Source organism: Populus alba, chromosome 13, assembly GCF_005239225.2.
Source record: "Populus alba chromosome 13, ASM523922v2, whole genome shotgun sequence".
In the NCBI taxonomy this organism is placed as follows: domain Eukaryota; kingdom Viridiplantae; phylum Streptophyta; class Magnoliopsida; order Malpighiales; family Salicaceae; genus Populus; species Populus alba.
The window spans coordinates 13630563-13658432 of record NC_133296.1 but is presented as its reverse complement, the minus strand read 5'-3'; the positions used below and the strand labels follow the sequence as shown (position 1 = coordinate 13658432).

General features: G+C 33.7%; 3 protein-coding genes across 5 annotated transcripts; 1 reads left to right on the top strand and 2 right to left on the bottom strand.

The window, feature by feature from the left end:
- Positions 1-828: 828 nt before the first annotated feature.
- LOC118050402 (protein THALLO) lies at positions 829-11298 on the bottom strand. Of its 2 annotated transcripts, none has more exons than XM_073403923.1 (17): positions 11206-11298; positions 10985-11124; positions 10646-10737; positions 10212-10296; positions 9591-9742; positions 9245-9385; positions 8972-9108; positions 7562-7649; positions 7138-7317; positions 6222-6401; positions 6052-6129; positions 5761-5900; positions 5538-5679; positions 4698-4981; positions 4432-4492; positions 4262-4330; positions 829-1129 (listed from the first exon to the last, which is right to left on the bottom strand). In XM_073403923.1, exons 2-17 carry the CDS (start codon positions 11094-11096, stop codon positions 1019-1021), a joined length of 2052 nt encoding a protein of 683 aa, XP_073260024.1. In that variant the 5' UTR covers positions 11097-11124; positions 11206-11298; the 3' UTR covers positions 829-1018. The 2 variants fall into 2 exon arrangements, with proteins under 2 accessions (XP_073260024.1, XP_034916644.1); XM_035060753.2 differs by lacking the exon at positions 829-1129 and adding an exon at positions 3885-4140.
- LOC118050416 (protein THALLO) lies at positions 1405-2935 on the bottom strand. Its single transcript, XM_035060766.1, has 3 exons — positions 2885-2935; positions 1734-2017; positions 1405-1528 (listed from the first exon to the last, which is right to left on the bottom strand). Exons 1-3 carry the CDS (start codon positions 2933-2935, stop codon positions 1405-1407), a joined length of 459 nt encoding a protein of 152 aa, XP_034916657.1.
- A 2034-nt stretch (positions 11299-13332) lies between the features above and the next one.
- Positions 13333-26693, top strand: LOC118050352 (uncharacterized). 2 transcript variants are annotated; one of them, XM_035060676.2, is made up of 15 exons: positions 13333-13726; positions 13898-14099; positions 15038-15117; positions 15445-15483; positions 16599-16617; positions 18683-18736; positions 20603-20730; positions 20815-20883; positions 21941-22026; positions 23460-23569; positions 23965-24015; positions 24223-24281; positions 24811-24855; positions 25510-25584; positions 26377-26693. In XM_035060676.2, the coding sequence occupies exons 1-15, from the start codon at positions 13556-13558 to the stop codon at positions 26494-26496; spliced, it is 1308 nt and encodes a 435-aa protein (XP_034916567.1). In that variant the 5' UTR covers positions 13333-13555; the 3' UTR covers positions 26497-26693. The 2 variants fall into 2 exon arrangements, with proteins under 2 accessions (XP_034916567.1, XP_034916568.1); XM_035060677.2 differs by lacking the exon at positions 18683-18736.
- Positions 26694-27870: the final 1177 nt, after the last annotated feature.

Genomic DNA, 27870 nt, shown 5'->3' with positions numbered 1-27870 from the left:
CATGCCTTTGTGATTTCTGTCATCTTTGCTTTCACGGGTTCCTTTTGTTCTCTGATGATTGATAAGAAGCCTAAGGTTAGCAGGTTTTTTGGTTATTTATCAGTGATTTCCATGGCTTCGGTCTTTTCTACTGTTGTTTTTGCCTTGTTTTTAGATAGTTTCAAGTGGGGTTTTCAGGGGAAGAAGCAGGTCATGGTTGAATAAGATTGAATCAAGACATCCCTCTTTCGCTAGCTGCGTTTCACAGGAAACCCTATCTGGGCTTATGTGAAAAATAACTATGAAGTATTTAAGGTTTTTTTAACTTGGTGTGTACGCTGGTGGTGTTTTGTGGAATTTATGGTGATATGTGTGTGTATATCTATATATATATATATATATATATATATATATATATATATATATATATATATCACAAAGCTAGTAAGTAATGAATAAAGAAAACTGGGCTGTGTGTTTGTTTCCCTCTTTAGCTTGAAAGAAAGATTGTGGATGTTTTTACTTGGTAGAGATTTTGTAGTTTGCTGTGTCAGATGCATAAAAAATGAGCTATTTCTTTCAAAATTATTAAATTATATGGTAATTAATCTTTAAGAAATTGTCTAGGACACGGAGGAATATCTCCTCTTTTAACCATGAGAAATTCTAATAATTTTGGTTTGGATGGAGACCAGAAGTGTTCACTCTAAAATCAAATTTAAAGACCAACTGGAAAACCCTCTTGAATTAGAAGAAGGAAATGGCAGATTTTCCACCAAATCAAAGATAGAGAAAAAAAATAAAATCTTTTAAGGAATCTGAAACAAATCAACAGCAATCCCTTGTTTTTGTTTTAGCAATGTCACGTCTTCACGAAGACTAAGGGAAAGTTTCTAAGATTTTATGCTCCTCGAAATTCTGGCTTTCAAACATGTAAAGCTTGAATCATCAAATCAAGCAGTTTTCTGGAGGAAATTTGTCTTCAATTAAAATCTTAAACTCAACACTTCCATGGTACAAAAGAACACAGTGCTTAGTTTCAGAGTCTGATGCTTCGACTAATTCTTGCGTTGATTCCAGAGCTTTCACAACCATAAGGACCAGAAGGTCCTTGCCCTAGTCGCCGCTTCTGTGCTTCATCGTGCTTTGTCTGGGCAAAGAGAGAGGGGGAGAAGCAAGTTAATGATTCAAGGACAATTCCTCAGGTGAAAAACAGAAAGATGTGGAGTAATCTATCATGCGGCAAAATAAACTAAAACAATGAACGTACCCTGTATTTCTTCCTTGGATTTTTTGTCGACTTGTTGCGCGAATGTGTTATCCCTCTGTTCTTCTCAATCTGGTGTCGTTAAAATACCAGAAAGTGCGTATATTTGCAAGTCAATACCAGCAGGGAACGATTATAGTTTCAAAATTTTTCAGTAACTAGCAGCATCGTGGATAGGGAACTATCCTAGCGACAAAAGATGGTGAAATTGAGGCATTCTTGCCTGATAAGTGATGACGTTTTCCATCAACAGTTTCAGGCAAAGATGGGGGTGCTGAGGTCCTGTAAAAGCAATTTGACAGTTTAATTACCTAAATTGACTGAAGGGTTTAATCTGAGTTATCTTGGGCAAACAATTTGACGATTCAAGTAACAAGCAACCACCACGAGTTCAACTCTCAGAAGGATCTCTGCACTTTCTAGCCAGTGCAGGAACAAGAGCATGGTTTGATTGTAATGTTCAAGAACAGTGAACAAGTAAACCAACCTCGTGTAAATCTCAGCTTTGGCAGCAAGTTTGGCTGCTCGTTTTTGCTTCACTTGTTCGTACAAATCATCTTCTGAGGATTCAGCATCTTCATCCATATCATCATTTTTGTCAGACTCAATTGCAAGTTCATCCTCAGACATAATTCCAGCATCATCCTCGGTCCTAATTCCAGCATCATCCTCGGTCTTAACTCCAGCATCTGCCAGCACTCTAAGCTCGTGCTTCCTCGTCCTCTCTCCAATATCATCTCTCATAGGCAAATCATCATCACCAGAAACAACCTACTCACAGTGGGGCTAAAGGAAAAAAAAATCACATCAAAATGCAATCTAAAATACTCGGCCCAAACATTATAATTATAGAAAAAAACTAAATAGCATGGAGATTTCACTATAGTTATATATATGGATTATTGTGGATTGTGATGGTGAAATTAAATGAGTATGTTATATAATTAAGAAGGCTATGGTAAGTGTTTTAGTATTATTCATGTTGTATTTTTTATTTTTTTAATCGAAAAGTTGTTAGCGTGTGTCCACACGCCCTAATGAATAGGTAGTGTTTGTGTCATTAAGGAGGCCTATTAGACGCTTCTTGGTGATCAAATCTGGATGTACAGGTGTGCTTTCTTTCACATGGTACAACATGTTTATATATATCATGGTTGGATTACCATTGGTGATCGATTATTTGTGTTTTTTTTCTCTCTCAATAACTAAAGTACACAAGTGTCCTCTCTTTGTTTGTTGTTTGTTTGAGTCTGACATGATTTCCAGATCGAAGTCGCTTTGATCAACATGGCTGCCAGATCTTAAACCTTCAATTTTGGGATATTTGAGTTTTTTCAGTTGGCTCAATGGTGATTACAAGATTGTTTGGGGGTACATGCATTTTTTTTCAATTTTTAACAAGGTTAAAGTATTCATTTACCCCTAAAATCAACAAAAATTAGAACTGTTTATCCAGAGCTTTTTTTATTTTTCACAATATTCATAATAATAAAAATACTTCTTTACCTCCAAGATAAAAAAAGAATAGGTTGCCATAAAATGGTATTTTAGGTTTTTTCAATTTCCATGCATAATAATACTTTTAGCCTTGGAAAAAACAAAAAAGTAACTTAAGTCGTTTTTGTCAAGCCTATGTACCTTGAGTTTGGCAATCACATCAAATTCAAGTTTCTTAGATCTGGTGATCATTCATACTATGTTTAAAATATTTTTTTAAATTCTTAATATTTCTTTTATATTTTTTTAAAAAAAATATTTACCTGTTTTGAAGTGTGCGCTAATATAATATACGTAGAAATTTAGTATACGGTGAGAGTCACTCCAAAATAGTGATAAAAAGCTGAAATCATTTTCAAAAATTCCTCAAGAGATGTTGAAGAATCAAGTTAGGTATTGCTTGTTGGAATGATATCCGTTGAACCTTCAATCATTCTAAATAACGATCACAGAAAGCAGCAGCAATATTGGTGAAAAATCTTTTGCTAGCTGGCTGCGGTTTAAGGGAAACCCTAGCATGGCTTTTGTGAAAAATAACTATGAACTACTTAAGGGTTTTTTACCTTGGTGTGGGCAGGTGGTGTTTTGTGAAATTTATGGTGCTCTATATATCACAAAGCTAACAAGTAATGAATAAAGAAAACTGGGTTGTGTTTTTCTCTCCCCCTTTAGCTTGAAAGAAAGATTGTGGATGTTTTTACTTGGAAGAGACTTTGTTGTTTGCTGTGTCAGATGCTTAAAAAATGAGTTATTTCTTTCAAAATTATTAAATTATATGGTAATTAACCTTTTAAGAAATTGTCAAGGACACACGGGAATATCTCCTCTTTTAACCATAAGAAATTCTAATAATTTTGGTTTGGTTGGAGACCAGAAGTGTTCACACTAAAATCAAATTTAACGAGTCACTGGAAAACCCTATTGAATTAGAAGAAGGAAATGGCAGATTTTCCACCAAATCTAAGATAGAGGGAAAAAAAATATTACATGTCCAAGGAGTTTGAAACAAATCAACAGCAATCCCTTGTTTTTGTTTTAGCAATGTCACGTCTTCACGAAGACTAAGGGAAAGTTTCTATGATTTTATGCTCCTCGAAATTCTGTATCAAGCATGTAAAGCTTGAATCATCAAGTCAAGCAGTTTCCAGAAGGAAATTTGTCTTATATTAAAATCTTAAACTCAAAACTTCCAAGGTACAAAAGAATACAGTGCTTAGTTTCAGAGTCTGATTCTTCGACTTTCATGGTACAAAAGAACATCGTGCTTAGTTTCAGAGTCTGATGCTTCGACTAATTCTTGCGTTGATTCCAGAGCTTTCACCACCATAAGGACCAGAAGGTTTCTTGATCTGGCGCACTTGCCCTAGTCGCCGCTTCTGTGCTTTATCATGCTTTGTCTGAGCAGAGAGAGTGGGGGAGAAGTAAATTAATAATTCAAGGACAATTCCCCAGGTGAAAAAAAAGAAAGATGTGGAGTAATCTATCATGCGGCAAAATAAACTAAAACAATGAACGTACCCTGTATTTCTTCCTTGGATTTTTTGTCAGCTTGTTGCGCGGACGTGTGAGCCCTCTGTTCTTCTCAATCTGGTGACATTAAAAAAACAGAAAGTGTGTATATTTGCAAGTCAATACCAGCAGGGAACGATTATAGTTGACAAAAGATGGTGAAATTGAGGCATTCTTGCCTGATAAGTGATATGACGTTTTCCATCAACAGTTTCAGGCAAGGATTGGGGTGCTGAGGTCCTGTAAAAGCAATTTGACAGTTTAATTACATAAATTGACTGAAGGGTTTAATCTGAGTTATCTTGGGCAAACAATTTGGCGATTCAAGTAACAAGCAACCACCACGAGTTCAACTCTCAGAAGGATCTCTGCACTTTCTAGCCAGTGCAGGTACAAGAGCACGGTTTGATTGTAATGTTCAAGAACAGTGAACAAGTAAACCAACCTCGTGTAAATCTCAGCTTTGGCAGCGAGTTTGGCTGCTCGTTTTTGCTTCACTTGTTCGTACAAATCATCTTCTGAGGATTCAGCATCTTCATCCATATCATCATTTTTGTCAGACTCAATTGCAAGTTCATCCTCAGACATAATTCCAGCATCATCCTCGGTCCTAATTCCAGCATCATCCTCGGTCTTAACTCCAGCATCTGCCAGCACTCTAAGCTCGTGCTTCCTCCTCCTCTCTCCAATATCATCTCTCATAGGCAAATCATCATCACCAGAAACAACCTACTCACAGAGGAGCAAAAAGAAAAAAAATCACATCAAAATGCAATCTAAAATACTCGGCCCAAACATAATATTCCTCAGGAGTTGTTGAAGAATCAAGCTAGGTATTGCTTGTTGGAATGATATCCGTTGAACCTTCAATCACTTTAATAACGATTACAGAAAGCAGCAGTTTCTCAATTCCTGCTCCAGCATCAATTTCAGATGCGAGTAATTAGGATAAATAAAACTCAGCTCAGTATGCACCGAGTCAAAACAATTGAATTTTAATAGTTTAATTTGTAATGATCCATTTCAAAAGGGTTAAATTTGAAGGGGAATCTTTCAACTCAATTTCTTCTCATCAACTTGAGCAACTTGGGGGTTAATATCAGATGAGCAATCATGTGGATGCTGGAGAATTAATTCCTTTATAAATGATAACTGTTTTAATTGAAACATATCTATCCAGTTGGGGAACCGCTATGCCTACTTTATTTCCAGGCTGTGATAAACTGAAGAGGACATAAAAAGAAAGGGCATGGCTAAGTCACATAAAATAGGATGTAATTAATACCTTTGGCTTATTCTGTTTGGAAATAACAAGTTTGGAAAGTTTCTTTGATCCCAACAAGCTTGTATGCCCATTACTCAATCTATGATTGCCCTTCTCATCATCTACGGCATCGTCATCATAGTCTTCATGGCTTTCAAGCCGTCTGTTCCATTCCATGGAACAAGTTAGTCATCACAAGTCATAAGCAGCTTAAAATTAAGGAGGATAGAAGCAATAAAAGTACCCATTGACTGGTCTTCGATGCTTCTGAGCTTTATCAGGCTTTGAAGAAAAGGAACTAAAGGCTCCTTTCTGCTTCAATTTTTCCTCCAGGGCAGCTCTTACTTTCAACATTTCCATACTTTGTACACCAACTTCATCATTCTGCCAATTTTGAATCTCTAAATTTAGCCACAAGCTAACTCAATTATGCAAAAGCATGACAAAGAAAGACAGGAAAGCCAAAAGAAAATGCCATGGGATACAAAGGGAAAGAGCTATTGGGAAATTTGAAACTTATGACTTCTTTTATTACCTTACGCTTGTGTTTCCCTTCTTTGCTATTGCTACCTATTAAAGACTCTGTTTTCAGCAGCTCAATTGCATCAGAAAGCTGCAGAATCAACCAGAAATGATGTCAATTTAAAGGATTAAATTGAAAAGACAATCCATGTCAGGACATTAATGAATTGAATATGTAACAACCTCTGCTGGTTCTTGTTCATCAGCTGAGAGAAGAGACAATTCATGGTCCCTCGTGACAGACTGAGATGCCAAAGCAGGTCCATCACCTTCTCTATCTAAGCTTTCAATTGTCTGCATCCCTGGGTTTTTCTTCAGAAACTCATCGAGTTCTGATGGGAGATTCTCGTCAAGTTGCTTCATCTATTTAGAGTAACATGCAGTGAGAAAATTGTGAGCTGTAAAGTACACACCTCTTAAATAGAAAGAAGCAGGCCACACCTCACAATGCAAAAACAGTAAGTCAATGGTCCTTTATACCTTCACCGTATGCAAACATGATATTTATGCTCACTGAAACCTTTCCTTTCATAAAAGCCAGTAGAAAGAAAATAAATTTAGCAGTTAAAGTGACAAATAAGGGATGAACACTCACTAGCTGATAATTTTTATTTAATTAACCAGGCATAACATACCACTTTTGTATCCACATGAACTGTCAGATGAATAACACAGATGCATTATGCCAACCCCACTGACTGTGCTAGCTTTAGAGTTTGAGGGAAATTTAACATGCAATTTGTTCCTTATGACGAAACACAAGCTACCTTGCTCACTCCACGCATGTGAGACTTCTTAATGAGGCACACACAAGCACATAGACAAAAAAAAATAAAATAATACAAATGAAATTATCAGGAAAAGCAAATTTAAAGTTAAATGATAGCGAAGATGCAATACACCAAGCCAACCGACTCTGCAGGTTTTAGAGTTTTGAAGGAAACTTGACATGCTGTTTATTCCTTATGATGAAACACAATCTACCTTGCTCAACCCAAGCATGTGAGACTTCTTAACGAGGCATGCACACACAAAAAAAAAATGTTCTATAAATTGAGGTATCGGAAAAAGAAAAATTAAAGCATGTAAAGCAGAAAACCTTGTCCAATAAGCCCCTGATCTCTACAAGGCGAGCTATAACAGGGTGATCAAGAACTGGCTGCCCTTCAGACTTCAGAAGAAGATAGAATGTAATAGTTTGGCAATAAGACAGCAATAGAAGCTGCTTCACCTCCAGATAGCGCAATCCACTTTCCAGCACGATTCCTCCCACTTTAGCCTACAGAACATATAAAAGCATATAACATCCTGACAGCATATACTTCCAATAGTGAAATTGCAATATCTGGACACATGTGATGACTAATATGACTGCAGTTTAGAAAATAAGAAACTAGGACCATTGTTTAGAAAATCATTTGCCAAAACATAGAATGATGCTTAGGCAAACGGAACTTGCATATGCAGCTCCAGTACAAGGCACAAAAAAGTGAAAGACAATAGTGACAGAAGAAGAAAAGTACCTTCTTTAAAAGTGGATTAACTTTGTTTTCAAGCTCTTCAAGTGTGCTATTGAGCTCAGACAGCAAACCAACCAATTCTGGAGCAGAACTGAAGTAAGAAATGCTAGCTCAGAAATGGGAACCTTTTTATTAAGTAAAACAGAAGAGCATATTTGAAAATATGGAATTAAAACCATGGAAAATCAGAAAACTGGTAACAACAAATTTATGAGTTGGAGCACCACATTTGTGTCTAACAGTAAGGGGATTCGATACTTAGAGAGCACATGGAAAACACACGACCTCCTCCAACAACAGGCATAAAAGGATATAACAAATCCTTCAGAGCACTAAAGACCACCCATAGATTTCAAATAATACTACATGTAAAAATGGGGCTTACCATGGAGCTTTTCATGATCCCATTTTAACAACCACAATTCTAAACCGCTGAATAGTCCCAAACAATATAGCAAATGTCAATAGCATGTCATCAAACACTTGCAGCTATCTCACCTACTTCATTATGTAGTTAGAGTTACATGTTATAATAGTGGGATTTCACCACTAATAACACGTTACCTTGTCAGTTCAAGAGTTACATGTTATAATAGTGGGATTTCACCACTAATAACACGTTACCTTGTCAGTTCAATAATTATTATCTGCATTCCTCTATTTACATCTTATCTAGAAGCATAAAATTCATTGTTTAGCCAGGAAATAGAATGTAGATAAATACATTTAACAGCAGAGAAGAGCAGGGGAGATCCAATAAAATAAGGAAAAAATTTAAGGGTAAATCTGAGCATCTAATCCAAAATTCTCCTCTCATTGCTAAGGTATTTTCAATAAAGTTGCTCGAAATATTTGAACACTATCATCTGGCTTAACATGTGAAATTTCTTTATAAATACTGACTTCACCGAAACTTGATTCTGAACAAAGATTCCATGGGAAGATCTTTTACTATTATAGTTTCATAAGTAATTGGTTCTTCCCTTTCAGGCTCTGAATATGCTTTACCCTTACAAATTATTTTCCTATTTCTTATTTGAGGAATGCTAGCAGCAGTCACTCATTAGATTATGACATGACTTATGTCACTTAAAGAAATACCTAGAAATTGATAGACTTTTCATATTAGAAAGTAAGAACAAAGAAGAGTGTTCTTTATTTTTTTGAAATAGAAAAATATGGTCATGGGTTTAGCAAGTTTCTAGGTTATTTCTTTTAAGTGGCATAACATGTGACATAATCTAATGAGCAACTGTTTCTAGCAGCTGTTAAGCTAGCATTCCCCTACCTATTTTACAGCTTTTGTTTCAATAAAAACAACTCGATAAAGAAAAGTCATTTCTTTGCAACTCCAGTAACATGGAAGTGTATAGAATCATAGAACCTACAAACAATAAAGCTAAGAGATTTTACCTAGAGATAATTTCCATTTGCTCCTTCCTTGACAGCTCATTGAAATCTTTGTTTAGCTCAAAAGTTGTACCCAAGTCATCAATGGCATCTTTGCTCAAACGAGCTTTCTTTGCGGTTTTTCCTTGATTTGAGATTTCCTGAGAAAATAATCACAGTTGTACAATGTCTTTAAAAAAATCTATTCATTGATTCCCTTTGAGATGCTAAAACTTTAAGAACTGAATTCACATCACTGTTAATCTGCCAAACAAACAAGACCATGGTTAAGCTTACCCCTAGTGTTAGCTCCTTGTCGCTTTCATCTTCATCATCTTTAAGGCCAAAGTCTTCCACTGATAAATTTTTTGCTCTTTCTCTCTGTAATTTCAATACCTCATCCTCCTCTTCCTTTAGGGCCTCATCACTTGAATCTAACTGTTAAACATCAAAAATCAAAATGTTCAGGATATTCCAAAGAGAGCATCAAAGCAAGAAAGGAAAAAAAATATAACACACACAAACATGTAAATATATAATTCCACCTGATATTAGTTAGCTTAACTGGGAAAATGGCGAGATGTAAAGCAATTAGAAGGCGGATGGGAATGAGAATCATGGCTCTTGATATTTAAATTCTCACCTCGATATCACGATTATCACCACCATGATAATCATGGCTCCTGTTCCCACTCCATACAATATTTTGTGCTGCTTCCTCATCTTCTTCTTCATCTTGCAATTCATCATCAAAATCTCCAAACTTTGCTCTTAAGAACTTTTGCTGCTTTATAACTGCAGATAACATGCAATAAGTGACAAATTCAATATCATAAAACTAGTTCACTATCCAGCCACTTCCAAGAACTGTAAAAGCAGCATCCAGAGTGGTCTTCTAAATTTACTAGTTAAATAAATGATTTAATCAATTATAAAACTGTTATCATTGCGACAAATGCTATTACTAAACAAAAGTAAAATTTGACTGATTTAATGAAGTAATCAATATATATATTGGAGAAATATATCCCATGCTAATGTTGCAACTTAAAGTTTAAGTTTCACCCTCGCTTAATATATACAATCCATTTGTAAGAAGAGAATAAGAGAGTTATAAAGAATGCATACACCTCAGTTCAAAAAAATGAAATATCATTTTTTCAGAGAGATTAATTAATCACGCAAAGGGTCACTTTTACTTGACATCAGAAACTTTTTCAGCGCTCACGGGAAAAAAAAATGTAAATGAAGTCAAGATTCTTACTTTTTGCAGCCAATCCAGTATCTTCATCCTCCTCGTCGTCCTCATCCTCGTCATCATCATCCTCATCCTCATCATTGTTAATAGCCTGTTAGCAGTATCAACAAAAAAGTGACAAGAGAAAAATGAAATCAGAAAGCACAAAAGGTGGATAACAGTTTAATACTCTTTTAACACATAGGATGAGGAAACAAAGTTAAAAGCACAATTCCAATTTTTCTCTTTCGAATAAACTCCCAAGGACAAAGCTATAGAAAGTCATAACCAGTCTTCATTCCCCAATGAAATTAAGGTAAAACCTTTCACATTTTCAATCTCCTCCAACAATCCAGCAACTAAAATACTTTCTACACATTACACTGACTATACCATTATAGCAAGCACATATAACAATTACAGGAAAACTGATAATTTAATTATTAAAAGCAGCCAAAAACCTCATCATCAAAAATAGGTTCTTCCTCGTCGTCACTTAATTCCCCAACATCACCATCTACATCAAGCGGAATAATATCCCTCTGCTTGTGAACTGCAAACATTCAAAACAACAACAAAAACAGAACAAATCAAAACCCATGATTTCTTTCCTCAACTAAACCCTATTCACCCATCAAAACAAATAATTATTCAAACCTTTTTTCCTCCAACACAAATTAAATTCAATAAAGGAATCAACAGCTACATTAAAACCAGTAACTCGGAAAAAGAAAAACACCCCCACAAATCCCATAACCCAAAAAACGTAACTTAAAGATGATAAACAAGAAGTAACATACAGGAATCAATATCATCATCCATGTCTTGTGGGTCAACATATTCACCACGGGTTTTTCTCTTACTGCTTCTGCTGCTACCGTCTTTCTTTTGACTCCTTCCTTTCTTTGCCATGGCTTTATGAACCCAACAAATTTAACACCTGCAACATACACCAAAACAAGAATTTATCAGCTTACACTAAAATTTCACAAAGAAAAAAGAGTAACGCAAAGGAAATTACGGTTGCTTCGTTTGACAGCGGGGAGGAAAGAAAACGCAAAAACCCTGAGAGGGTGTTGAACTAGCTATAGTTCACGCTGCTGGGGTTTAAAGTTTTGTTGGGTTTGTATTTTGGGTTTTTCTATTGGGCCTAAACTATAAGACATATGGGCTAGAAGCCCACGCTTTTTACCCGAATTTTGTTCCTTGTTATTGTCATTACTATTATTTTAAGATAACAGATGGTATTTTTTGAATAACTACCTTAGCTTATGGGTTATAGTAATCTAATTTAAAATATATATATATATATATATATATATATATATATATTTATGGAATACTTATGTTTTTTTAATAAAATATAATATATACATATTTTAATATTAATATAAACACACGCATATATAATTTAATATATATATATATATATATTATTTTAATTTTTATTGAATAATAAAAAATAGTCAAATGATGAATATTCATATGGAAAGGTGAGACCCGATACATAATTTATGGATATTCAGTTTTTTTACTTGATAATGAGTTGAATATAAATATCAAGAAACCTGGCTTATGGATACCCATTAACATTCTTGGGTGGTGACACGCACTAAAATAGTGTTTACTTATTGAAAAAAAAAAAACAATTAAAAAAGAGAAAAAGACACGATTATATTTTAGTATACAGGATATCGTAAATATATTTATTTTATATTTAGTTAATGACATATAGGATATGATAAATTACTGAAAAGTCTTCTTTACTATTAATATATATTATCATTAAACCTGTGATATCTGAAAATATTAAATAAAGATTATCATTTTCATTTTGGTTTATAATTAGTTTTCTCATGTGATTTTTTTTTTATCAAATTTGATGCCAATTAAAATAAGCATTCCAATGATTTAAATTATTGGGTAAGAAATGGATTTTTTAAAGTTAAAGTTATCTTTTCTTATTCATGCATTCATGGTTTTTTTTTTTTTGACAAAGACCTATCTTTTTTAAAATCAAAGTTTTTTAATAAAAATTCATCAATGATTTAAAAAGCAAGTTATAAAAAATAAAATTACAATTCGATAATTTTCACAAAAACTATATGAAAATAAAAAAATATATTTAATTTGATAAAACCACATAGAAAATTTACAATAAAATAAAATAAAAAGGCATTTTTTCCTCATTTATTATTCAAGAGATTTTTTTATTGAACAAATCCTCCATATATAATTTTGTTAATATTATCATAAAAAAACTTATTAAAAAGTGTGGGATGTCACAAGACAACTTTTGAAAGATATATATTTTTTAATTATATAATAATTAAAATAAAATTTTGTAACCAAGGCAACAATTTAAACCACATTCGTTGGGGAAATTTTATTTTTTATACTCATGGTTTTTTTTACTAGCAGCTTGTTTTTTTTAAAAAAAAAACTAAGAGAAATTAAAATAATTGTCCATAAAAAACTAAAAGGAAAATATGCATCTATTTGATTGAAACTCTACTTTTTTATTCATGTATTTTTGTATCACAAACATTATTTTTGAAGTAAAGACTTATTATGATTTGAAATTCAAGTTTCAATAAAAAAAATGTAGAATTTTTACTCTATTGTATGAAAAAAATAAAAGAATAGTTAATCTTAAAAAGTTATGCAAAAATTTACAATAAAGTTTTTTAAAATAAAGATTTATTATCATTGAATATTCATGAGAACTTTTCTAAAGAAAATTTTCATATTATGTTCATATATAATGATTTATAAAATAATTATTAAAATCACCATAAAAAACTATAATCTTATTTGAAAACTATTACACAATAACTATAATTTAAAATTTTATTCTAAATTAAAAAAAAAAAAAAAAAGTGCAACGAGGTGCTTGAACTTGGAGGAGAAGGTTGTGCACCGGGCTTAAAAAAAGCCCAAGCTTGCCTAGGCTTATATTCCGACTTTCTGTATTTTTTCTTAGCATTCAAAAAAATGAAACATGAAAAATATAATATAGAGCCAAAATATAAAATTATAAAACCAGAGGACCACATAAATTCACAGAGGATGAATTTGTTTTGTGTTTAATTTTTTTTTTTAAATAAAAAATAAAAAATTAAAATTTTATTTAAAAAAAAAAAAACTATATCAACTTCACAAATATCCCCTGAAAAAGCTTCCCTATGAAAACCAGTGTCAGCAGCAGCACAGCTCTAAACCCAGTAAAAACTCTTAAACCCTCTCTTGCCTTCTTCTCCTTCAAAACCCAAACGCATTCTCTACAAAAATCCTACTTCCATTCTTATTTTCAGCTGAATTCTGTGTAAAAAGCTAAAGCCACAGTTGGTGAGGAGAAGTGATATGAAGTTATGGCTTACTACTACAAGTCATTGAATCTCCACCACATGTGGAAAGGACGGTTTCACCGTGTGGGAGGAAATTTTGCAGCAGCGAATCAGATTGTTGGCTTTAATAACCTTTCCAATTTTAAGAGAAAGGTTTTTTTGTCTCGTCCTTCGCCAGCTGTTCTATCAAACAAGGTAATGCTAATACTTTGTTATGTGCCATTTCTGATTAAATTAAACTTGTGGGTTTTGAAAAGACTCAACCTTTTTTTTTTTGTTATATTTTAATTCTTTAAATTAGTTCTTATGCAATATCCTTTCTTCTTTTTTTCGGCGTTTTTGACTTCTGGGTTTTGTTTTGTTTAGGGCTACTGTAGTTTATCTCAAGTTGTTTCTGCAATTCCTCAAAGTAATGTACTAACCTCTTCCAAAAGTGAAAACGAGGTGGTCCACCAAGATTTGGTCAAGCATGAAGGAAATGCCGTGGAGGCTAATAATCCTTCAAATGGAAGAGTAATGCTTATAGATGGTACATCGGTCATTTATAGAGCTTACTTCAAGCTTTTAGGTATGTCATGGTATTGGCTTTTTTTTTTTTTTTAATATTCATGTTGAATTATTTTACCAATGGAAAAATTGAAGTTTAAGTTTTGTTGCGGATTGTTTGATTGGTTCTAGGAAATTATTTTTACACCTTTTGACCAATTGTATTGCGGTGTCATTTGTATGTCTGTCTTTGTTTTGTGATTTTTGTCTGCAATGTCAGAGTTTCATGTGCCAGGAGGGCTATTCTATATTTCAATTAGTTTAACTGCTTATATGAGATTAGACTAGATATTACAATGACATTAGCTAATAGATTAGATATTTCAGGCTGCGTTAGGCAGTCAGTTTTTCAAAGTAGCTGGGCAAGTCTGTTGAATGTATGGATAAGGACTAATGATTCTATGGGTTTATTGTCTACTCTCTACTCAAATCTCACTGTCTATTGAGCTTAGTAATGTGTTTTGGAGATTTGAAGAGAATAATCTTTAACATCATTGCATACTCACTATCTAAGATTTACAGTGTTTCGGAGTTTTGAAGATAATGAGGATGTTTGAACGTATTGCCTGCTTACTGTCTCAATCATCATTGCTTCTCTTGTCCAATAAAATATTAGGAATTATCTTTGCCTCCATAAATTTTGAAAATTTTCTTGGCTGGTCTTTACTTCATGGATCTATGAAGTTTCTTACTCATACTTCATTGATGCTGAGAATTTCTCCATTTTTTGATGAATTATTGCTCATAGCTATAGAGAATACGCATCAGATTTTAGAATGAAAGTTGAAATATCAGCATATGACTTATCTGTTTCTGAAATTTGGATTTGTCGTGATCATTGGCTCTTTTAAACTACAACTACCTTTAGTTTCAGGGTGCAACCTAGATCTAGTATATTTAAATCGGACCAGTCTTGTATTTTAGCTTATCATGACTTTGTCTTCTTTTGATTGTGAGCAGCAAAGGTGCATCATGGTCATCTAACACATGCAGATGGCAATGGAGATTGGGTTTTAACTATATTTTCTGCGCTATCTTTTGTAAGTGTATTCTTTCAGTCTTATGATTTCCTATTATTTAGGGACTGGTTTGGTTGCTGTCCACAGTCCTGTGACCTGGGCCACGTGTACTGACACTGTAGAGTAGAGTCTACACTCTAGAGACAGAGAAAGGAAACAAAGAAGGAGAGATATTATCACACAATACACAGATAACTCAACCTTCACATTACAGACTCAAATCAAAAGTCACATAATAATCCTCTATATTATTTTGAGAAGAGTGGATAAATACTTATAGAATTATTAACGTAACCCATTGTTTAAGTTCTTAATGTCTAAAGCATATCTCTATTATTTCTCTTGCAGATAATTGATGTCCTGGGATTCATGCCTTCCCATGCAGTGGTATGACAATTGCTTTATGCTTATATGTGTATATTGCATTCAATCACATTACACAATGAAGATAAATAAGTTGTGCATTGCTATCCATGTGCATTAACGGTTCTGTTTTGGCTGACTTTTTTGTTCAAAGAAGGAATGATTTAATGTAACTATAGTAGGTGTTATTAGTGATAGCAAGAGGCTGAGAGCTACTAAAAGTATCCACATTTTACATTCTGACATGCACAAAATTTAGTAATTTCTGGATCAAAATTTCATCTGAAGCACGGAATTGATTTTCATAGAAGGAAAAAAAATGCTGGATACATTAAATTTAGATGGTAGTCTTCTATGGGCTACTTCTTTAACCATAGTTCAATTGGTTGGACTTGCCAAATAGTGTGGAATGGGTTTAGCAAGTATAGGGGGGCCATCAACCCTAAAAAATAGTATTTTAAGTGGAAAGTGTCTGGACAAAGATTTATGACCACGTTGCTTGTTATTAGCAGTTAAAACTCTTAGTTTCCGTCTTCAATTTTTCTCAAACATGAGATTCACCTCTCTAATAATTGATTTGTTGAATCTCTCTGAAATGTGATATTGCTTCCCTTATGTATGATTTATTGGTAAAGCCTTTTGATGCTAAGTTGTCTTAGTGTTGCCTTTTGGACACAGCTTACAAGATTCACCAGTACTCTCTAATCCAAAGACTATGATTTAGACTCTTGTAGCTGATAAATCAGTTTTTCATAACACTGTGAACTTCAGATTCTGAAGAGTGGCTGATGCATGACGTTACATTTGGTTAGAGATTATTTACAATCAGAATATGATCATTACGTCCTCCAGATCTATTTTTAAAAGATATGATTCTGTAACCCAACCTTGGTTACACTGGTGCTAGGTTTCATCTATATTTGCATTATCAAATATATATTACATATAGTGTCTGCCTTTAACTTACATTGAATATAGCTTTGCATATTATCTTTCATAATAGTGTCAGTAACTTTTGTTTTTGGAAGGGTTTTGCTACTTCTTCTTTTGCACATTAAGCTATTGTTTTCTCTTTCCTTTTCATCATTCTCCTTAATTAGATAGTTTACTTATCTATTGGTTATTATTTTTCATTGCAGGTGGTGTTTGATCATGATGGTGAGATATAAATTCTCTGATATTTTTATTATTAATTGATTCTCTCAATTGTTGTTTGTGCTTCTTAACATGCTCTAAAGTATTTCAAGCTGTTTGATGTTTTACTTGGAATTTCCAACTACATGATCTCAACCTCTTAAAACTGACAATGATGATTTTTATCTTTGTCTGGGTGAATCTGCAATAAAATGATTTTAGTGAATGGTTTGATTCCCTGTGCCCTCCGACATGTTGACTCTAAATTCCCTTTCCTGCCTTTGGTACAATAGATATCTCTTTTCTGCAGAGTTACTTGTCAAATTGTGGTGGGTTTGAGACTCAATTCCTGTTCAAAGCATGCAAAACCCATATAATCTATGAAGGAAGATAGTTCCCTTTGATGAACTTATTCCTCACTCTTCTGTTTCTCTTGTGTTTGTCTCATGTTTTGTTGCTGAAGTGTCATTCCTTCATTCCTGTTCATTTCAAGTCTGACTTTTGGAAAGAGATGAGAGCTCAAATCTATGATTTAATATCAACAATAGGCTGGACATTGTGAGTACATGGACACTGATAAAACATTTAGGTGAGGTTCAATGTTAACTTGTTGTAGGCTAAATGTTGGTGTGCTACGCTTCTGTCTTATAAGTTAAATAACACGAAGGTTATCTGATACATGACAAGAAAGAGAGATTCCAGTTTGTTGGCTGCATTATTATGTTTGCTCAGTTTAATACTTGCAGATAACAACGTGTTCTTAACAATATAAAATAATTCTTTAGCTTGGTTTGCATCCGTTTCTTGAGCCTCAGGCTTTATTATGTCTTCTAAGTTTTATAATTGTGGAAAAAAAAAGTTTTATTGACAGCATAAAACAATCCTTTAGCTCTGTAGGCATCCATTTCTTGAGCCTTCTCACTTTGAAGAAAAGTGATACTTCAATAGCATGAGCAGCATTAACCAACTCATAGAAAAGTTAAGAGATGGCTTTCCTATGGTGTCATGAATTGAACTGGAACTGATCTTTACAGAGTTTGCCAATGATAGGGGTTGACAAACTGAAATCAGGAAAGAAAACTATTCCATGTATTAGTGGTAGCCTGTCCTATTGAGCTTAGGATATCAAAGATAGGCAATGTTGTGACTTTGAAATTGCAAATGTCAGTCAAAAGAAATCCCAAGAATTGGTGCTCTCTTATCTTAGCAAATACATGAATCCAGAACCTTATGACTGGAAGCTTTCATGCAATGTTGCAGTTGACTGGGACTCTGTCATGATTTTCTTGTGAGTTGGGGTTAATGCATCAAAACACAGAAAACACATGGTACCTTGCATTGCCAAACACTGCTGAAATAACAGAGAAAGCAGCATAAAAAATCTTTCACTTGCATAGTGCTACAGTTAAGAGATTCAAGGTTGCAATGGGCTTGACTGCTTCACCTTTTCCAACGTCTAAACCATAGCTGGAGGATAGCTCTGGCTCAGTGAATTAATTTCACAGGAGAAAGAACCCTCTATAGCACAAACATCTTTCTTTCACAATTTTTAGAGGTTTCTCTAGGTATGACATTTGGACCAGACAAAAGATATCCACAAACTACCTTTGCAGGATTCTTGGTCGAATGAGTACCAAAATGTTGGGGCATAATTTGCCTACAATTTGGAGGGTGCCTCGTCCTTTTCACTGGAATTATGCAAAGGGAGCAAAAATTGTTGATTTCCTAACGTTTCAGCTCTGTCTAGTTCACAAATCAAAAGTGTGCTAACGTGCACTGTTCCATCCCAAAACTGTAAAAACCTTAATAATTAAATTCAGTGGTCAATTTGCGCATAATATTTAAACTGTGTCAATTTGTTAATTCCTAATCATTATATAAATGGGACTTTAAGTTGGTTGAAAACGCTTTCAGAAGTAGAAATCTTTAAGAGGGTATCTCAAATGTTAGATGATGAATTTGGGCCATCCAGCTTGTTCTCCTATTTTCGAGTCAGTGGTCAATTTGTACGAGTTATGGGGTATTGGATAGTGAAACTGTTGTTCAATGTGGAGTTTTGATAGACCAAACTTTTACCTTTCCTTTTCAGGAGTACCGTATGGAAAATCTAGTGTTTCACCCAACAAAACTGTCATGGAAAAAGGTATGTCAGTTTATAATTCTTTAAAATCTTTTGATAATGAATTTAACAATCTGTAAGAAATAAGAAACAACATTTATAGGTGAATCCAGATAATTATGGGTGATGTTTGCTGGTTTTACACTGAGTCAACTGTGCAGATGAAGAAACTTTATTTGAGTGCAAGGCATGTCATTGTTGTGGTGTGGGCAATTCATGCCTTTTCTCAAATCACTTTTAAAGGTGTCTGACTTTAGAATCAAATTGAGCGTTTTTTTGTTTTTGTTTTTTTTGCTTTGCTTTCTTGAATAATATGTTATTTTATTGCAAAAGATAATTCTTTTCTTTATCATGCGTGGTCTCAAAATGCTTATAAATTGCTTTAATTAATATAGGGTTGTTTAAGAATTTTAATAATGTTTGATTTCCAAAGTTTCTGATCCTAGACTTTTTAACGAAAGGAAAAAAGTGACGATAAGGCAATTTAGTTTGAGTAGATTTGATTGGCTGCATAATGGACTGGGTCATGATGACTTTCAGTAGATTTTATTTTGAGTTGAGCTTAACTGGCTGCATCAAACCTCCAACATGTACGTGCTACAAATGTTCAATGAATGTGGAATACAATTCACATGGCATGAACTTGACTTTCTCTGAATCGTTATGTTTGTCCTTTGTGACATTAGTTTCCTCTACTGTTGGGAGATACAAAGAGGGAGTTTATGACACATCTAAGAGCACATTTGTGATTCTCTTAAGCAGCATATGAATACACTGTAGATGGATCATAAATGTTGACTTGTGATTAATGGAGGTCATATGAATCCATTTCTCATTAATGAATATAGTGAGGAGTTTTAGAAGCTCAGCCTGATGGGCTATGAATTCAGCGCATGGTTCTTAGGTGTTTGGATAGACATGGACAACCATTTGCAGGGCCTTCTAGTGATCAAACAAACTTCAAGACTATTTTATTTCTGTTCCTGTTTTCCATGTAGTCTTTTTAACTTCTATGCTTCAAAATGGGATAAGGCGATAGCCTATAATTGCTTCTAGTGCTTTAAGATAACAGACATCGTATATTTATGCAAACAAGCTTCAAGAAGTAATTTCTAGTTTAATTCTGGCATGCTTGCCTTTTCAACTGTTAATTATATGTGCTGTTTGTGACAGCCATGTTCATTTGGGCACCAGGATACATGATCATGGATCAAACCTGAAACACATTCTGAAATATTATTGTACATTCATAAAAAAAAGAAAAAAATGGATCATGAAATGTTTCACCTAACTTAACTCTCAAAGGCAAAATATTATACCTTCAAGTGAATTTTCCATGGTAATTCCCAATGATTATTTTTTTGTTCATATCGTTTATTCTATTGCAATGGAACAGAATAATAATAATAAAGAGATCAATATATTCACAGACTAGGATGCCACGTAGACTTCCATCTTTGCCAATACATCTGTACCAAAGTCCTTTTTAGCTGTTGCCAGTGGAGGGCCTAGAGCTAGTTTGGATGGAGAAGGTTAATTTTATTAGGTTTCTGGAAAAATAACTTGACTAGGCTCAACTAAATGAGGTTTTTTATTGCAACTGCTTGGGAATGTGTTCAGAGTTCCTTTTCCACTGTTTAGCTCTGCTAAGGTGCTCATTGCAGTCTTGTCATTGTCTGTTTCTTATGATTTTACACTATAAAATTACTCTAATGTTGCCATCTCTCACAATATTCTCTTGTTTATTCACTCATGTGCACATTTGCATTTTGTGTGTTTGATCCTCCCCAAGAAAAAAAAAAAGGTCCCCAAGTGGAGGCTACTTTACAAGTTAGTTTTCACAAATCAAAATCAGCTGATTGGATTTATCATATTCTTTATTTTTTGAAGGCTTGAATTTTCGCCACACTTTATATTCTTTATACAAGAGCAACCGCCCTCCTACGCCTGATACTGTCTTCCAGGGACTTCCATATTTGAAAGCTGCTATCAAAGCTATGTCCGTTAAGGTGATTGAGGTAAGTAGCTATATCTTGCAGTCTTGTATAATTGATCAACTCAGATTTCTCATGGTAATCAATTATGATTTTATGTGAAGGCAGGTACCTGGGGTAGAAGCAGATGATGTCATTGGAACATTGGCTGTAAATAGTGTCAAGGATGGGTTTAAGGTAATTATCTGAGCTCTATTTCTCAAATACCTGAGACTGTATAATGAAATCTAACCACACTCATCCATGGATTTTGTTTTCGTGGAGAGAAGATGGATAATGTTTTGAAAATGATTTCCACTGTTTCCCAAGGATCTAGTCATTGTGGGCTCCCCCCTCCTTTATGGAATAAAATCGAAAGAAGCTATTAAAATAAGAAACTGTTTATTGTCTTGCTTACATAGCTACAGGCAGACAATGTAACTTAGTATGTTATATGCTTCCTTTCAACATGGTTGTATCTTGCTTTAGTTGTGTTTGTTTTTCTTATTTTCCCTCAACTGCCTTTCATATATGTGTTCTAGTCTACAGGTCAATGAAACTGTTTGGCTCCTCTATTGTTTGCCTTTTCTCTTATACTTACTCTATAATCAGCCTATTTATGTATTTTATCTAGGAGGTAGACAATTCATCTTGATTATCTTGTTTTTTAACTCCCTGGAGAAGATCTTTTCTTGATTGACAGGTTATGAATAGCTAATTTTTTTCCCACTATTTTTTGAGTCTCACACGACTGATTTATTTTTCTCATGAGCTCAAAAACAATATTTTCACCTTCCAGAACCCTTCTATCCACTTTCCTATGAAAAACAGGAAAAATGCTTTTTGCTGATAAATTATACCCAGACAAACATATCTCATCTTAAGCCCAGAAACTGATAGGCTTCTGCTTTTTTGTTAATATTAGCATTAATAAGCTTTTTCTGAAGTGTTCACAAGTGAAAGATTTGGCATTAGGAGTAAACTGCCCCCTTTGTTTTGTTTGTTTTATTGTATAATGTTTTTTTTCCCCAAATGATTTTTGACCATTTTACCATACAACATAGAAACCTTTTAGCTAAACATCTATCACATTCATCCTTCAGCTTTTGGAAGGTTAACTTTCTTTGCTTGATTTTCTTAATCAGTTTGAGTAGTTAAAACTGAGTACCTTTAACATTACTGTTTGCCTAAAAGCTCCTATGTTATTTTTTCTTGCCACCGTTAGTGTCTTGTGATTGTGCTTATTTTGTAACAGGTACGAGTTGTTTCTCCGGACAAAGACTTTTTTCAGATTCTTTCTCCTTCATTACGTCTTCTACGGATTGCACCACGTGGCCTTGAGTTAGTAACCATTCAACTTACAACATCATGCCTGCATTATATTTGTTAACATTTGAGGTTTGAGTGATCAGAAATTCTTGGAGTTTTCTGAAACCTTTCTTTCTGCGAATATGTTCTTTCTTATCATATAAAGTCGTGTTATGCAAAGCTGCGATCAACTTTTTCATCCTGCATGGCTTAGAAATAATGTCATTTTGGTGATAATGAGTTGGATTTCATTTACTATGATTCCACTAGTGGATTTGAGTTTATTTTTTGATATTTAGATAACTTGATGAACAATCTTCAGAACTAATAAACTTGAAGTTTTTTAAGTTCAAAGCAATTGGATGTAAACTGAAAATACAGAACTATGAAAAATTTGAAGATTTATGTTTGTTCTAGATATCTGTCACGAGAAAAAAGAGAGGTAAAGGGATACTATGTAACTTCATAACCTGGTTTAGGCTAAGATATATTTTATGTTCAAAGCAATTTGATGTAAACTGAGAACACAAAAACCATGCAACAGTGAAGAAAGAATTTATACATGTTCTTTGTATTTATAGCAGTGAAAAAATAAATAAATACTGCAGAGCTGCAAAAACTGGTTTTGCATTTAATATTCTTAACATACCATCGAAATATATGAATTTAAAATTCTATACGTATAACACAGAACATATAATTACCTGCCAACATTTGTTTATTCCAAATTTAAGTTTTATTCTTTATTCTTTTCTTAAAAAATTTGGTCCAATTAATATCTAGAGCCTACAACCAGCTGTCCCAATGCCATGACACCACCCATGTCTTTTGCTTATGATCTTGTAATGGGACATATGAGTGTAAATTCTGATGCCATGCTCTATTAGACTTTGATTTGCTTATGGGTTCTTCCTAAATAAAATTTCAAATTCAGTTGAACTTGAAGGCAATGTTAGCCTAATAGTAAGGGGTGCGCAAACAGTTTGATTGGTTCAGTTTTCAGTTTGGTTTTTAAAAACTGAAACCAAACTGAATATGTGAGAAACCGAATTATGTAAAACTGAAATATTTCTGTTTGGTTTTTTATTTTCAATACAAACAAAACTTTCTATTCTAAAACATTTCGTCCTTTTTGACTATTTCTCGAAAATAAAAATTGAAAGAAAAGGGAAAGAATTTGGTTTTTGTTTGTTTGGTTGGTTTTCAAACTGTACCAAAATTGAAACTGAATTACCAAACCAAACAATCAGTTTATTATAGGGTATTTAAGAATTAATGATGTAATAAAACAAGTTATTCATACGAGTGCAAATTAATGAGTCACCTGTTTAGTTACTATTGGTGGGTTGTGATTGTGCTTCATGCTGCCTTGAATAACTTAATTTCTTTAATTTTGGCTTGCTTTTTCGGAATTTTGATCTGATTTTATAGAGTAGTGCTGTAGTTTCATATTTTGCTTTGCCCAGGATGGTTTCATTTGGAATGGAGGATTTTGCTGAAAAATATGGAGGATTGAAACCTTCTCAGTTTGTTGATGTAATGGCTCTTATGGGTGACAAATCTGATAATATTCCAGGTTACGCTACACATCTCTCATTAGTTAAATACAGTCAGCTAAATGTCATTTCCTTTATGATCTCTTTACATGTGTATCTTCTTCCAATGACTTATCATTGAACTTCCTTTACCATGATGTTCGACATTCATGTATTTTTTTCACTGGAGGAATACTGGATGTGAATAAAATGAAAAATAAAATCCTGAATTTTGATGAAATGTTGCGAAGGTCAGCTCAAACTTGTGTCTAGCCTCTGCTTAGTTTCTGGAATGAGCAATGGAAATGAGCTAAAAATGTTTAAACCTTTCTCTGAAATGAAGCAATCTGCTAGAAGTTTTAAGGAATTCTTTTTTTATGAGATTCAAATATTCTAAAGGTTGATTTATTGATGTTCCATCATTTAATAATTGCAGGAGTTGAAGGAATTGGAGTTGTCCATGCTGTGGAACTGATCTCTAGATTCGGTATCGTCTTTGAATTTGTTGGAAAATGTCATAGGGTGAACATGTTGCTGAACTATTATGTGATGACATTTGTTATGGAATATTTGTTTTTTCTGCCAAAAGTGATTGCAAGCTGTTTTTGTCTGTCAATGTGGGATTTTCTTTTTTGGCCCATATAAGTGTGTTTCTTGATATACTGACTTGCAATAATCTTCACTTCTTTTTCAGGCACATTGGAGAATTTGCTGAAATGTGTTGATCAAGTAGAAGGGGAGAGCATTAAAAAGGTAGAAATCTTCAACATGAATCAAGTACTTGCTAAAGTCATATCCTTTTCTTTTCCCTTTAAATCTTTATCATTTTTTGTTGGTTGTTCCATGGTTTGACACTTGCAATGAGATGAAATATCTTCAGTCAATTTTTATCAAATCAGTTGTGCTATATCTAGTCACTTTATTAGAATCCATCCCTATGTGTTTGTTCTGGGGGTTGCTGTGGAGTCTGATAGTGGGTTCTTATTCAGCAACTATTGGGGGTGGGCTTGTAATGGCTTTCTCTTCTTCCATGTGCTTGGGGATATTGCATGCATTATCGATAATGATGTGCAACTCTCCTTTCTGGTAAGAAAAGAGGATGTAGAAGTTTGTCATCAAGGATATTGCACCTCTCGTAAATATAAGTTAATTTATCATGTCATGATCTTGTGCTCATGAAATTTGAGATAAATATAGCATGATATTAGCTTTTATTTAAAATTCTGTGGCCGTTTATGTGGCTGACTCATTTTACTTTCCTCTGGTCACTACTCTCTTGTAGGCCTTGAGACAGAATGCTAATCAGGCAGTACTAAGCAAGGAGCTGGTAATTTTCCTATCTTTTTCTCTGCTCATTATATTTTCTTGTGGAAAATTAATTTTTTAGTGGATAAATATCTCACCCAATCTCATTTTTAAAGCATGCATAATGTTCTTACGACTGGTCTGACAAGAATAAAGAGCAAAAGACTGATACTACAGTAAATGGCATAGATGTTTGTTTGTCTTTTCTATGGAGTATCAGAAGATGTCTTCATTTCCGAAACATAACCCTGTTCGGTGCTTACAATCTTTTTTTTTTATTATTATAGATTTTGTGCCTCACCGCTGAAGAAACTTAAATAAATACACTAACATGAGTTCAGATTTTCATTTCCTTTGTTCTTTGAGCAGTATGTATTAGTTATCTTACCTAGCCATGCACTTTCTTCTAACAATTATTATGAACATTGTGGTCATTATCAATGTAAAATCTATGAGATCTAACCATTTTAGGGAACAAAGTTCCATTGAAATGCTTGAAAATGCAGAAGCCTCATGACTGGCCATGTGCAGACTTGTTAAATGAGATATGGTGCTTTATATTTTGAAAGACTCGATGACAATATGGCAGCTGTTACTTTATTATTAATCTAACTGTGACTGTAGGCACCTAGTCCTTGGTATTTGTTTGATGCATGGATATCTTATGTAATGGCAGGCAAAGTTGCGTTGTGAGCTTCCAGAGTACATGGTTCCATTTGCTACCACAGATTTGATTTTTAAGAAACCCGAGGTCCGTACACTATGTCTATTTTTATTTTAGAAGTTTTCTATCCATATTCAGGTAAATGTGCAATTTAGTGAGAGAGGCTCTAAACACTTGCACTCTCCTAGTCAGAACTGGTACTTGTTGATGTTTGTTTTGTTCTATCTTTGATGAGATGATGAATCCCAGCTAATTTCATTATTGGTTTCATGACTTGTGTGCTGGTTTTAATTGCACAATTCACTGTCTAATTCCAATTCACTGTTGCTTTCCATTATAAATTGTGGCTTCCTAACAAGCACACTGCAATATTACATACTATCTATCAAGTCATTTCCATCACCGGCAATGCAGCTATAGTCCGAGCATACACTGTTTGAATTACTTGACGCAGGCACTATTCTGTCAATTTATTCCTTCTAGAGCCATTCATTTCTTATAGCTGGGCTTTAATGACCATTTCGCGGTATGTCCATGCTTTCTTAACAGCAGCAGTCCCCTTTGGACCTTCCAAACCCATACATGGTGTTCCCATCATCAAGTTCTATTTTTGTCTTGGCAAATTATGCAAATTCTATTGCACTCTTCACCTGCTAAAGTGCAAAGCCTACTGTACTATTCATCTCCAATAATTTTCTTTGTTGCTTTAATCTACATTTTCTTTATTGGCCACTGCACAGCTTAACCTTGCTCTTATAATCAGCTGCATCTTGTATGCAAGTTGAACTTCCATGCTCTCATGCACAGCTTTCTGGGATAACCTCTTTTGCTAATTATTTAACTGCAGGAAATACTGATTTTTTGGTTTGACCGGTGCAGGACAATGGTGAGAAATTCACAAACCTCTTGACTGCCGTCAGCTCTTATGCTGAAGGCTTTTCAGCTGACATGATCATCAGAAGAGCTTCCAAGTTGTGGGAAAAGCTTGAAGCAAGGTGATTTGATCCATTGTCAGTGGAGGCAATTAGACATTTTTTCATGGTAGTAGTGTTGTCTGTATAGATAACTGCTAACTCTGCTGATTTTGGAACTGAGCATATATGATGAATGCTCTATCAATTCTTGTCCAAATTTTTAGTTTCCAAAAAATTTGAAGGGAAATTTATGAAATGCAGAGGAAACGGGTCCTTTCTCAAGATTTTACCCTCCTTGCTGATTTATTATTTTTTCTTAAAACGCTGCCATTTAGACAGCAAGTAGTTAGCCACAGATGGTGGAGCTTTTTCACAATTTATAATGATGATGCCCAGATTCTTCATATCCTTAAATTTAAATCATGCATGCTATCTTTTCTCATTAGCAAATATTTTGATTTTTGTACGAAATTTTACTTGGTACCAGGGAAGCGAAGCATACAACAAGCAGGGCTAGACTGCATCAACAAACAATGAGATAAGCAAATTATTCTAAACTTATAATTCTATTAAATCTCAAAGTGATTAAAGGGAACATCAAATTTATTTTGATTTATAATAAATAAAAATTGCAAAATTTCTAGACATAATTACTCAGATGTCATTTTGAATTAAATTCATAGATTTGCACTGAATTCTCAACTTCTCTCAGTTTTTTCAATACCGCGACTTGGTCATGCGTGTCCCAAATAAATGTCTTCCTTGAATTTTCATCAATTCTGTAGTTCACTCCTGAAAAACATAACACACAAGAAAAGGGGTAAATCAACATGGCAAATAAGTATAAAAGCTTTCTTTTTGTTGAATATATACTAATGAATAAACAATATAGCCATATATAACAAATACACTAAAATACATGATAAAATTACTATGGTTATAGACTCATTTTACTATTTAGTACAATACTAGAGTGACTTATATAACATTGCTAAAAAAAAATTGTCTGCTTTTGATTGATTAAGGAGTATTTTGGTATTTTCACATGGACTAATTGTTATTATTGATTTTTATGAGGGTATTTTTATTTATACATTATTTTTATGATCGATAATGAGATTTGATCATGAGCCAAAAATAAAATTCTCTCGTCTTGTCTTTCATTTTAGATAGCGTGTGTAATCCAAATATTTTTGATTTATCGTTGATGACCCTTTTATTTCCCTCTTCATTTCTTTTTTCTACCTCAATAAATACATTATGGTCCTTAAGGGTAATAGTATTTCAGATTTAGTTTGATTTATATATTTTTATCATTTTCTCTGTTGTTAAAGTTTCATGTGTTTTTGATTTAACCATTAGTTTTTAATTTGTATATATAATGATTTTTTATTTGATTCTTCTGCTTTTAATTTCATATTTTTTTACCCTTTGTTCTTTTGACAGAGTTCTTATGGTT

Coding starts and splice junctions, on each gene's coding strand:
- LOC118050416 (XM_035060766.1), bottom strand. CDS start 2,935: ATGATCACCAGATCTAAGAAACTTGAATTTGATGTGATTGCCAAACTC. Junction 2,018..2,884: donor ATGTGATTGCCAAACTCAAG/GTACATAGGCTT, acceptor CACTGTGAGTAG/GTTGTTTCTGGTGATGATGA. Junction 1,529..1,733: donor AAAGCTGAGATTTACACGAG/GTTGGTTTACTT, acceptor TTGCTTTTACAG/GACCTCAGCACCCCCATCTT.
- LOC118050402 (XM_035060753.2), bottom strand. CDS start 11,096: ATGGCAAAGAAAGGAAGGAGTCAAAAGAAAGACGGTAGCAGCAGAAGC. Junction 9,386..9,590: donor GTGATAATCGTGATATCGAG/GTGAGAATTTAA, acceptor GATGTTTAACAG/TTAGATTCAAGTGATGAGGC. Junction 4,331..4,431: donor AACGTCATATCACTTATCAG/GCAAGAATGCCT, acceptor TAATGTCACCAG/ATTGAGAAGAACAGAGGGCT.
- LOC118050352 (XM_035060676.2), top strand. CDS start 13,556: ATGGCTTACTACTACAAGTCATTGAATCTCCACCACATGTGGAAAGGA. Junction 20,731..20,814: donor TGTCCGTTAAGGTGATTGAG/GTAAGTAGCTAT, acceptor ATGTGAAGGCAG/GTACCTGGGGTAGAAGCAGA. Junction 25,585..26,376: donor TGATTTTTAAGAAACCCGAG/GTCCGTACACTA, acceptor TGACCGGTGCAG/GACAATGGTGAGAAATTCAC.